Source organism: Phalaenopsis equestris, unplaced genomic scaffold (assembly GCF_001263595.1).
Source record: "Phalaenopsis equestris unplaced genomic scaffold, ASM126359v1 Scaffold000313, whole genome shotgun sequence".
Taxonomy (NCBI): domain Eukaryota; kingdom Viridiplantae; phylum Streptophyta; class Magnoliopsida; order Asparagales; family Orchidaceae; genus Phalaenopsis; species Phalaenopsis equestris.
Window position 1 is genome coordinate 262752 of NW_018164755.1, and position 13467 is coordinate 276218.

The 13467-nt window shown below is 34.4% G+C and overlaps 1 protein-coding gene across 1 annotated transcript in view; it reads right to left on the reverse strand.

Moving 5' to 3' along the window:
* Nucleotides 1–560: 560 nt before the first annotated feature.
* The window catches only part of LOC110025608 (F-box/WD repeat-containing protein 1A-like), a gene marked incomplete at its 5' end in the record, with an annotated part of 48387 nt that continues 35480 nt past the window's right edge, over nucleotides 561–13467 (reverse strand). Inside the window, 3 exon segments of the mRNA XM_020726186.1 lie at nucleotides 561–1185; nucleotides 1291–1544; nucleotides 9417–9459. Of these exon segments, the coding sequence (XP_020581845.1) occupies nucleotides 792–1185; nucleotides 1291–1544; nucleotides 9417–9459 (691 nt within the window).

The window sequence follows — 13467 nt, forward strand, 5'->3', positions numbered from 1 at the left end:
TAGAGCAAAAAAAACGGCGCAGTAACACGGGGAATATTCCCTCCTGTGTTATTCATGTGTTATTGCGCGTTATTCATGTGTTATTGCGTGTTATTCATGTGTTTTTGCGTGTTATTCATTTGTTATTGCGTGTTATTCATGTGTTATTGATGTGTTATTGTGTTATTATAACACCAAGAATATTCTCAGGATACAATAACACATGAATAACACACAATAACACTTGAATAACACCGGGAATATTCCCGACAGAAAAAAAACGACGCAGTAACACGGAGAATATTCTTCCCCGTGTTATTTATGTGTCATTGTGTGTTATTGATGTGTTATTGTGTTATTATAACACCAGGAATATTCCTAGGACACAATAACACATGAATAATACATAATAATACATGAATAACACGGGGGGGAGAGAATATTCTCCGTGTTACTGCGCCGTTTTTTTTTCTCTATCGCGCAGGCTGTGGCGGCGTTATTTCATTCCACGCAGGGCGTCGTGGCGTTATTTCATTCGCTACGCATATTACTCTACGTGCGTAGTACTGATGTAATATTTTTTTCCGTATATGCTGGGGGTAATAAAACAAGAATTCAGTGATGCGTAATCCTTTCTTATTCTTCCCCTTCTAAGAACATCATAACGAAGGACAAAACCAGCAACTGTGCAGGTCTTCACATTGGAATGAGCAGTGAAAAATAGTCCAGCACAAGAATAATCAAAGAGAAATATGATGGTTCATCCTTTATACAAATCTGTAAAATTGGATACGTACATTTGGTGGCATAGATCAAGCATCTAAGCAATGATTCGCCTCCCAAAACTTGGAACCAACTTTGGAACAAGATGATGATGAAATAGGAATAGAACAATTTGAGAAGTCCCTGACCGACACGCATCCCCGATCACCGCAGCTGGTCACTAACCTGTAACCATCCACAGCCATGGCACTAAATCCTACAGGCTTTTCAGTTGGATTTTGGAATGAGAGCTTGTTAAAAAGGTCCAGTGCATTCGCCAGGTTGCCTGTGTCAGTTTCCCAAACATTTACACAGCAATCAGATGGCCCTGCTGTGACTATTTTGTAAGAGTCCATATGCAGGTACTTGACTGGACCAGTGTGTCCTAACTCTGCAATAGGCGCAGGCTTCGCTTGACTTTTCCTGATATCCCACAGCATAGCCCTGGATCACAGATGACAAGAAAACAACGGCATATAACATCAGATATCTGGAGCAGTGTTCAAAAACTGGGCGTTTCAATCTAATAGAAAAAGCATGTATCCATACTTATCTTCTCCACCAGTGCAAAGTAACCATTTTGAGGGTAGCATCTCAAAAGAATATGTCTTTGGGGAATGAACAGAAATAGTTGCAACGCTCTTCATGGTTCTCAAATCAATTGCCGTTACAGTCATGCCACTAGCAATATAGCACAGTGAATCATAACACTGCATACCAACAGGAGGGCCAGAAACAGAAGCCATCCCTACACAGGAAGAGGAACCGGAAGATGACGATGCCATTGCATCCCAGACCCTAACCTATAGATATCAAAAGTTAAGTAAAAAACAATCTTATGCAACTAACCAATAATAGATCATTAAGTGCGCAGCTGATGAGCATATTTTAGAAACATAAAAAAATAAAACAAATCAAATAAACAGAAGATAAGTCGCTCAAAAGGAGCAATTTAAAGCATCATAAATTCAAGTGGAAAGAACTTAAACCAAGTAAATTTAAAGGCATGTTTCAGAATATATGTTTGTATCATCCCAAATCCAATAAGATTGACTAATGAATGCAAGGAGTGATCGCCAGGACAGAGAGGCATCGACAATGAGTGGCTCTTAGTAGACTTCTTGGACAAAAGGGAGTAAAAACTACCCTAATCTCATATCCAAAATAAAATAGAAGAGAGAAAAATATGTTCCTATAATAATGTCTTTAAGCCAAATAGGCGAAGCACATGTTTGAATTGACAGTTGGAGTTTTATTGGACTACTCCAAAGTTGAGTGTGTTTGCGCTAGCAAACTCCTACGAAGGATGCCTATGGGCTCCGAAAATTCAATGCCCTGGCCTCCCTTAAGAAGAAAAGAGTGATATGAGTGACGGAGTTTATCTTGAAGTTCCAAGTCAAATTTTTAGATGACATGAGATAGTAGATAAGACAATACCCAAAGATTTAGGCCTCATTTTGTGAGCACTCTTTTGATCTAGAATTTGAGGTTTCCGACATGGTTAATTACCTCTCCCAGTAACGAAAGAGCAGTTTCGATTAAGGCTAGTCATTAATTTTGAATATTTAGCATATAGTAAGAACACACACAAGTTTTAGGTTGGTCGATTTATCACCTTGAGCTTAAAGCAGATAGCGGGAAAATGGTTATGAACCCAATAAGGGTCCCATGATTCTATTGCCCCAGGTCATCGCTGTCCATGATTTATTTAGTCAGAGAAGGTAGTAGACCTAACCTAATTGAAAGATCATTGTCAGTAACCATTGGTTGTGTCATCCAAAAGACCTTTGTAAATCTAGGATGAATGTTTGTCTAAGAGGATAAATTTAAATCGACCTTAACCAGGGCCGAAACCAGCTTCTTTTTTGAGGGAGGGAAAATTGCCTGCTAGACTCAATGTGGGAGGGGCTAAGACAATGAATGGCAAAGTGATATTTCAGGAAGGGTAAAACTAATATTTTAGAAGAGGCAAAAGACCAAATTGCCCTCTCATATAAGTAAAAATTTGAATTTGAGAAGGGACAATTACCCCTTGAACCCTACCTAGGTCCGCCCTTGACCTTAAGTAAAGAAAAGAATGTGTCAATCAAATGCATTATTATTGTCTACAACTTAAATGGTATAATGTTATTGGAGAACATACCGACCACATCAGTAATCATAATTTAATGATATCATTTGGTGGCAACCCCTTGATCATAAGGCTCTGGTCATAACCGTTATTTTTGGGAAGTCATCGGACCAAACCACAATAATAGAGGACTTGGTTCACGTCCTTACAAGCATGAGATTGCTTTAAGTATGAATATAGTGAGACACTCGATGTGATATCTATTTTTTGTGAATTGAAGTTAATCAAAAGTTACCTTCAACAAACTATAACTGAGTATGGATGTAATTTGCTTAAAACTTTTAAGTGATTAAATTTAACTTGGATTTTTTAGTTTGCAACTTCAAACTTTTGATTTGAAAAACTCGATTTAAAAATTGAGACCATAGTTAAGATTTTTAGTCAACATGACTATCATCGAGGATTCAGACATTTGAAATACTCATGTTTGCAATGCATTTGTAATTTAACACTTAAATATAACTAAAATATCAGTCACGTCAACTTTAATCCTAACAAAGGAGAAGGATCGCAGTAGGTGATTTAGACTTACAAACATTATATTTGTTATTTGGACATTATAAGTATTAGAGTCGTCAGCTCCAATTCTTAAAAGGAAATCTGATTATAGTTGAGTTAGACTTCTGACTTTGATCTATAGATAGTGTCTTGTTTGAGTGTGCTTAACTTGATTATTTTAAAAATGATCTCAAAACATGAGAGTTATCAATTTAAAAATAAACATAATTTTTTTAATGGACGATTGAACATAATTCAAAGAATAAGCTATTTGAGTACAAATCTAACCTTAACTCCTGCAACATTCTTAAACCGTTATTAAAACATTTTATTATGGCTGGAGCACATGCAAGTAAATTAAACGTGATTTTAAGTTTTTCTATGCAACATTCTCGAACTACTGGTTAAAACATATAGCACTTTAGTTGGAGCACATGCAAGTTTATGATTTTGAAGTTGTTAGTACATTTTATTGCATTCATAAAATGCATTTTATATGAATCCTCACACATATATGATCATAGTACTTTGCCTTTGGAGATCCATTTTGTGTTGAGTTGTATGTTGGTGATGAACCCCCATGGGTTTGTATTGTACTTTTTTGGGTTTTAGTACCTTTTGTTTTAATTAAAAAAATTAATCTCCGGGTTTTTGCAAAAAAAAAATGATCATAATACTTTGCCTTTCAAAATATAACATAATGTTTGATACATTTACTAATACAATTACAGATTTTAAAAATATTTGCAAATATTTTAAGATAAATGTATTGGAGCTAGAATATATTTTGAAATGTAAATGCAAGTCATAAAATAATTGGAATTTATTGATCATGCTTATATCATTTTAAAATGCCTGCATATAAAATAAAATCACTCACACAACAACTTGAAACAGATTATAGTGCACTTGCACAAATCTCAAGGTGTTGAATCTATGTTGAACACTCTTTAATACGCATGACATCAACACCAACAACAACAACAAGCCATTTTCCCAATAAGTGGGGTCGGCTACATGAATTCTATTTCTCCATTATGTCCAATTGAGAGTTATACTTTCATTTAATTCTAATAAATTAAGATCAATTTTTATACAATATGCCCAAATTTTTTTTAGGTATGCTCTTGCCTTTCTTGAAATAAGACAAATCTAAAATATCTACTCTCCTAACCAGATCATCAGATGACCAACGCGACCTAACCATCTAAGATGACTCTCTAATCTTGTCCGCCACTGGAGCTATATCAACCCTATCACGGATATATTCATTTCACATTTTATCTCTAAGTGTGAAGTCAATATCCACCTAAGAATTCTCATCTTAGTAATACTTAACTTTGTTTTATGCTTCTCTTTTAAAGACCAACATTCTGCACCATAGAGCTTTGCAGGTCTCACCACCATCTTATAAATTTTTCCTTTACGTCTAAGCAGTACTTTTCTATCACCCAATAGACCCGATGCAATCCTCCACTTCAACCAAACATGAATTCTACAAATAACATCCCCATCTATATCCCTATTCTCTGAATAATAGACCTGAGATATCTACAAACGTTCACACTTTTTAATAATTTGATCGCCCATAGTTACAAGTCTGTCACTAGAGCTACTACCTATAAAATTATATCTTTGTATTCAGTTTTAGATCTACTCAAACAAAAGCCTTTAGACTCCAATGCAAACCTCCATATTAAGTTTTTTCCTGAACTCTTTCTCTATTCTTATCCAGAGGAAGGATATCATCAGTGAAAAGCATACACTATGGTACATCTTCTTGTAAATGTCTAGTGAGAGCATCTATAACTAAAGCAAAATGATATGAGTAAAGCCAATCCCTGATGTAATCCAATTGAAATAGGAAAATACTTTGTCATTTCTCCTTCTGTTCGTGCACAAGTAACAGCTCTATCATACATATCTTTACTGAATTGGATATATCTCATATCAACACCTTTATTCTTAAAAACTCTTGAAAGGACTTCTCTTGGAACCTTATTGTAAGCTTTTTCTAAATCAATAAAAATCATTTGTAGATCCTCCTTACTCTCTCTGTGCTTCTCCATCAAACCTCTCAATAATGTATAGTTACTGTGCTTCTCCATCAAACCTCTCAATAATGTATAGCTACCATGGTAGACCTGCCCGACATAAATCCAAATTGATTATGAGAAATCTTTGTATCACGTCTTAACCTATGTTTCAATTACCCTCTCCAATAATTTTAAAGTATGACGCATCAACTTAATTCCTCTACAAGTTGCACACTCTTGTGCATCCCCTTTATTCTTAAAAATGGGGACAAAAATACTCTTCCTCCACTCCTCGGGCATATTTTTAGTTTTAAGACAATACCAAAGAGTTTAGTAAGCAAAAAAACTCTCAAATCTCCTAAATATTTTGACACTTTAATTGAAATATCATCAGGTCCTACTAATCTTCCACCTTTGGCTTTCTTTAAAGTCTTCTCAATTTTTTTTTTATTAATGCGACGGTTATTAATGCGACGGTAAAAATAAAATATTTTATTTTTATTAATGATATTAAGATCACTAAGGTTGATTTTTTTTTCAGAAATTACATTGAAAAGTTTATCAAAATAGCACACCCCCTATGTTGAAAATCTTTTTATAAAAAAAATACTTTTTGATTTTCATAATTAATACACTTTACTTGAATTAAATATTTACTTTTCTGTCTATTTATTTGTCTAGCTTATACATATATTTTTTCACATTCTTTAGTATTTAATATATTACAAAGATCACTAAAACCAGAATTTTTAACGTTACAAATTATTCTCTTAAACTCCCTACGCGCCACCTTATATTTTTTTCAAGTTCTCTAAGTTTTTACATTTAAATCAATTTTTCTAACATAATTTCTTACATTCTATCTTTTCTTGCACATTATTATTACATCAACTATTTTTATTTATAAAAATTTTCCTTTTAATTCTTCAAGTACATCTTTCTTCACTTGTTTAATATTGTTTGTAACTTTCCCCGCATAGAATTAGCTATTTCATGAACATCACATCTTGAAATCTTGAAGTTTACTCATACAAATATTCTTATTTGTCTTTTAGGTACCCCCATATAATTCTATGACAATATTTTAATATGATCTTCATCTTACATCTCTTATCGTAAAATTCAGAACTAATAATCGATATTAAGTATTTAAATTTTCACTAAAATGACCTTAAGAACTTTACATTTTTGACGATCTTTTTTTTTATAAGAAAATAATCAATTTGTGTTTTATTAGAACCATTCTTATAAGTAATATTATGCACATCTCTATTCTTAAATAAAATATTAGCAATAACAAAATCATACACTAAAGCAAAACCTAATATAGTTCTGCATTTTCCATTAATAATTCCAAAAACCGTTGCCATCATTAATATTTCTAAAATCTTCTATCACTCTACCAACAAGTTTATTTAAATCTCCTGCAATAAAAATTCTTTATTCAAGTGGTACCATTTCTATCAGTTCTCCTAGGTCATTCCAGATTTTTCTTTTGAACCTATATGAGCATAAACACTTATAACATTAAAATCTTAGTATCAACAACAATCGTTAGTGCTATAAGTATATCTCCAATTCTATTAAATATTACAATATTATCTTTCAAACACTTATCTATAAATATACCTACACTATTTCTAGTGTGACTCCTACTTAAATGCCAGAATTTAAAACCAATGCTATCAATCTCCTTCGCCTTTTTGCAACCAAATTAGTATCTTGAATACATAAGATCCTTATCTTTTTATAAACTATAATATCTATTAATTTATCTGTGAGAGTAATTATATTTCAAGATCCTATCCTAGACTCTTATTCTAAGATCCCATCCTATTAATTTATCTGTGAGAGTAATTATATTTCAAGATTCTATCCTAATAATTATTTCAAGATCATATCCTACACTCTTATTCTAAGATCCCATCCAAATAAGAATTTTATGCGCATTAATGAATGTGGTCATCTTGGCATCATCCTAGTCATATGTATTTGATGATATGATGAAAAAAGCATCCAAAAAACTCATAATAGTGTATATGATAGTAGTGTTGACCATCATGTTTGAATGAACATTGTACAACTATCTTTTGATCAAATTGTGATCAAATTGAATACATCCATCCTTTTTTATTCAGTTTACATACCATCACGATATTGGAGATCCACTATGAATACAAGAATTCTCTTATAAAACTTGCTTCCATCAGCTTTCCAATCATTTTACATATGATTTTGGCTGGTTCGTAGCTATAGATAGATTTTTTTCTCGATTGACCTCCCCCTTTAATCAACAGTCACTCTATGGAGAGCAACATGGAGGTCAAGCTTGGGCATTTTCATGATTAGCCAAGCAAAATATGTCCATATGTTCATATTTTTTATTAGCTTATTTTTGTATTCAGTCGAAGGACAAAATAATCTAAAAGGCATGGCAACTTCCGTCCCTAGATGAAATGCTTTGATATTCTCCAAGATCTCAAAGCTTGAGCTCACATGAACCTCAAAGTTGAGCACCTCCCCCTAGAAACCACTTACAGCTTGAATATAGCAAGTCTGAGATTGTCTCAAGTCACTCTCCTCATGATGACCACTTATCCCTCTATTAAGAATTTCATAGCAACATGGTATATTAAGATGACTGTGAAAAGTATTAAGCAATCTGTCAAAAAAAAAAAAAATATGTTGTGAGTTTTCTGGGCGTCAACCACAACAAAATTGGTCATCGTAGTATATTGTTACTGTTCCTCGCCCAAGGAAATCTGTAGAATTATAATTTCTTCAATTTTTATTGTTTCATCTGAGAAACTGTGTAAGGGGGTCTATATTTGTGTCAGTTCGGTTCCTTTAACACTCATTTTTGCATATTAGCATTTCAAAATAACATTAACCAAGCACCCTGTATTGATTAAAATTTACAACCAAGTTGGTAGTTTGTTATCAGCACCGTGGCTATAATTATGTTCCTATAAGACCTATTACTTGATATATTGTTGGTATGAGAAAAGATAACAAGAATGAGCTCTACAAATGATGCCTACATCACCATGGTTAAGTTTACCTCTCTGCCAACCATAACTATTTGAGGCTAGCTCTTCAAAGTACACTTCCTTTAGAGGTTAAAACTCCAATAATGTGAATAGCTCGTGCCAGAATGTCCAGACTAAACTAGTGTATGTTAAAATCTCAAAAATATAGTAAATAAACTCCAAAAACATGAAACTCACCAAAACACTTCAAGATATGTTTAATTAATATTTTTTAGAGTTTCAAGATAAATTTATTAATAAGTTATCCACACTAAATTCGTAAGGTTAGAGGTTTTTCTAATTTTGGGGTTTCTTGTGTTGGCTGACACTTTTTAGGCTTCGAACTTTTATTACACTTGCTGACCTTGTCCACTAAGACATGTATTCTCTCCTAGCCCTCTTAGAAAGACGATCAAATAATAATTGTCCTCCTTTCAGTGGACAAACACCAAGCCACACCACCTTAGCCCAAACAATGTAATCGGCATTGCAATTGCATGCAACATGATTGATCCAAATACACTAGATGTATTAGCATATCATGATCATCCTATTGTTAGGGATATGGGTGACTAAAATTGGCATTCTTATGACTATGATGTTAGTATTTCTAGTATAGAATAATGTGTAGAACAAATCTTTTAATTCTCCAGGAGAAATGGAAATATAGAAATATATATATATAGATATATAAAGAGAGAGAGAGAGAGAGAGAGAGAGAGAGCAACTCTCCAAGGTTTATGAAACTTGAAGCAAAATGCTAGGAATGCTAAATCGTTGGTTTTATAGATCCCTTTAATGATGTATTTTAGTTTTTTTTTCACTAAGTATTTGCAGTTGAATAATGTTGTACTCATTTCAGTGACTTATTAAAAAAATTTTAGTTTTAAGAAATTATATATTTGGAATTTCAAATAATGGGTAAAAAGGTACTCAATCTCATTTTTAACAAATCCTGCAGTCAGCATAGCTCAGACGCACCCGTGAATCCTTTGCCAAGCTCACCAAAAGAGAAGCCTTGTGTCTGCATGAAATTAGAAAAGGGTAAGTTTTCCAAATGTATAATATAAGAAAGAATTTATGCAAAAAGTACAAATAAAGAGCTTTTTCTTTTTTTTTTGCTTTTTCACATTTGACAACAAAAATTTATGATGCAAGTCTTCATCATAATTAAAGTAGTTCAAGATACTTGGATTCAGCATGTTTCACAATTAAAAAAATCAAATTCAATTTTATTTTTAACAAACATTGATTAACTATGCATTTCAGCTTCATGTTTCTCATATATTCTTCTAACCACAAAATTATGACATTCTCTTCAATACTAATCAACAATAAAAACTAAGCAATTTGTTCTTGTACTATTGTTGTGCTCTGAAAAAAAGGGTTGGGTTAATCACCCTTACTTCTAGTAACTAAGATATCTCACATGAGTTTTTTAAAATTATTGTTGTCACTCACGTTGTTATATATGACATTACATGTTAACCACAATCAAATAAGTGAAAGCTTAAAAATGAAATATAAGTAATTTCAAAAAAAAAAAAAAAAAGAGGGGCACATGTAACATTGATTATCGATTGGAGAGACGAGTAAAAAGATTTAGAAATAAAATTAGCATGCCCTAAATTATTACACTCTGGGCATTCATTATGTCAATGGCTACTTGATGCACAAGCTTAAGGGGCCGGCGTAGCATTTTTGTCGCGGTGCAGTGGGGATATGCCGAATGTTTTGTTTGGTTGTTGCGGTGAGGCCGTGTTTTGGGATTATCCCGCTGCCCACGTTTTGGGATAAGCCCGATGCCCTCAATTAGCACACTCTAAACATTCATTATGTCAATGGCTTCTTAATGCATATGCTTAAGGGGCCATTTGGCGAGCGTTTTTGCGTTGGTGTGGTGGGGAAATGGCAAAAGGTTTGTTTGGATGTTGCGGTGAGGCCGCATTTAGCGATAAGCCCGTTGCCCACATTTTTTCGTTATCATTTTTACACACAGACACCCCCCTGCCCCGGATCCTCGCTCGCCTTCACTCTCCTGACCCGCTGTCCCCTCTATGGCTCTGTTGGCTAAGGTTCTGTCTTCTTCCTTTGGTTCCAGTGGTTGTTATGGTGAGCTTGTCTTTCTTCTCCCTCTCCCCTTTGTTATTCGACTCTCTCCTCTGTGGCTCCGGTGGCTAGGGTTGGTTTCGTTTGGTTCTGATAGTTGTTGCGGTGAGTTTGTATTTCCCTCTCCCCTCAGTTTTTCGGCTCCATTTGGATCATTTGCTCTCTGTCGCCCAAAGGTATTCTCTACCATTGCATATTCGAGCATTTTGATTTTGCGAATCTTTTTAGTTCTTTGTGCTCGATGATAGTTTGGATTCTTTGTGCTCTATTTTCAGTTGACGGTTTACAGGTGGATGTGTTGTGACGTTGGATTTTGTAACTTTCTTGGGTGCCTTGTGCTTTATTCGGTTGATGGATTTGGGTTATCCATGCTCTATTCAATTGATGGTTGTGTTGTGATGTTGAATTTTGTGATTTTAATGAGCTCTATGTGCTCTATTTGGTTTCATGAAACTTGACTTCTCTTTGCTCTATTTGGTTGATGGATTTGGGTGGTTCTACAGCTCTGCTAATTGTTTCCTGAAATATGGTGGTGGTGTTGATAGCATGTAAAAATTATTTGAAATACTTCTGGCTTTGTGGTTATGTAGTAATGCTCTGGTTGGTAGTGGTGGTGATTTTGTGAGTGTTTTGGGGATTATATTGGTGTGTTATTGTCACACCCCAACTACCCCCATGATAGGGTCACTCATGGTGCGACAGAGGCTGACAATTTGGTCATACCAACTCTCACTAGCACTCGTAATGACATTCATAATCAGAACACAGTCGGTGATGAATTAGACTAACTCGATCGCCGCAAAATACGTGATATATTGCATTTTATATATTTGAAAGCATTGAAATCATATCATCTAAAACATGAAAATTATATAGAGTTACTAAATCCAATATAATAAAAAAAAATATGAACCAAAAACATATGTTCAAATCTCCCAAAATTCTTGTTCAAAAGCCATACAAAAAAACACCTAACTACTCACCCCTGTGCTCGTTGCCAAAATACCGACTCAAGACATATGTACAATACTCCCAAAATTCTTGTGCAAAAGCTATACAAAGACACACCTGGCTACTCGTCCCGGTGCTCGTTGCCCCTACCTAGAACGTAACAATGAAGAATGAGCAATAACGAGCTCAGAAAAATAATCAGAGCTAACATAAGATTTTATACATGAAAAAGAAACAATGTGCATGCTCGTATGAAACTATCCATGTCTACACATAAGTCATAGCAAGCTAGTATAATAAAAAACATGAAAAGAGAGCAGATAGAGGTAGTATAAAAATCAACTATAGTGTAACATGCAGGTCGTAAACATAAAATCATAAATAAAAGCATGTTTATAGTATATTTTCTTAGAAATATCATTTCATGGTGGTCATATCATAATAATATCACTTGTTTAATGTATAGGTTTCAACTATTTTCATGTTATTTTATCATTGACCATCACCCTGCCCCAAAAGTCTTAAAAACTATCAATAAATGTTGGACTTCTCCCAACATAACAATTATCGAAACCCCCCCTTGATACCCACGTTCTTTCACCCCTAATTCCAATAGTTCCCAAAGTTTCGTCCCTATATAAAAATCAAGAGTTAGGAATGTTATATCCCTGCATAATATACTTGCAAGCACTTATATAATAGTCTAACTCCTAACAGTCCTTGTGACATTTAAATCATCACTCCTGCACCAAGCATTTATCAGGCATTACAAGTATCATAGACATAAGCATGAAACATAAAAAAAAGAATATTTGCAAGAAATTCATATCATATGTATAATCAAATGTAGCATAGTATGATCATAGCATTACATGTATCGTAAGAAAAATATACGTGCACTCATACTTTAATTGCAGGTATCTATTTATAATATGTAAAAATGTTCTAAATGCATCAGTGTCAACATAGAATTCATATGAAAGCTTATCGAATATTATTTTTATTAAATTAACACAAAATTATTTCACTCTACTTGATGGAGAAGCCCTACGATGAGTGCCCACACCCTCGTCTTGAGCTCAACGCCTCGTATATACAACCTAAACTGGTAGACAACATAGTGTTTCGTAAAATTTGGCTCATAATATGATTAACCAAAAACATGCAAATGCCAAAACATACCTTAAAAAAACTTGACATAAATTTTGCGTTTCTGAAAACACCAAATTTCTCTCCAACACGTCTAACATCTTAATCTTCACTTTCCCCTGCTAATTTCGTGTTGAAACCAGTACAAAAGTTTTTCAAATCACTTTCGATGCTTCTGACACGAGTAGGACGCCTCCAACGGCTACCAGAAATGAAAAAAAGCACGAAAATCAGGGCAAAGTCAAAACAAAAGAGTTAAGAAGGAAATGAAAATCTCAAATGACAAAAGAGAGGGATTCGTACCATTTAATTTCGTTCCCGAAGATCCCTACAGCAAGTTCTGGTCTCCCTGTGTGTCGCTTGATCCGCTGCTGTCCCTTGCACCGCAACAAGGGTCGCAGCTCCTCTACCAAGCCGCTATCGAGTCGTTGCAATGAGGGAGAGGGGGAATCGAGAGAGAAGAGAAGGGAAAGGAAAGTTTGAGGGTTTGGAGCCCTAAAATGCAGCCAGCAACCACGCTAATGCCGCTCGACTCCCAGTTCGAATCATGTTGCACTGCCTCTTGCAAATTCCTCGCGGGATCACCTCCAAACAAGTGAAACCGAGATAGTGAGAAGGAAATCGTAGCACTTAAGTAATTCTCCCCTCACAACCCTATGATCGCATCAAACATTGCATGTGTAAATAAGTGGGTAATGTTGGCTAGCTACAACAAGGAGATGCGACTAGAGAAGTTAGGATAATAATTAAGATTTAATTAAAATAACTATAATTATAACTTCAAAATTAAATCTCTCAAGCTGTTTGTAATTTAAATACGGTG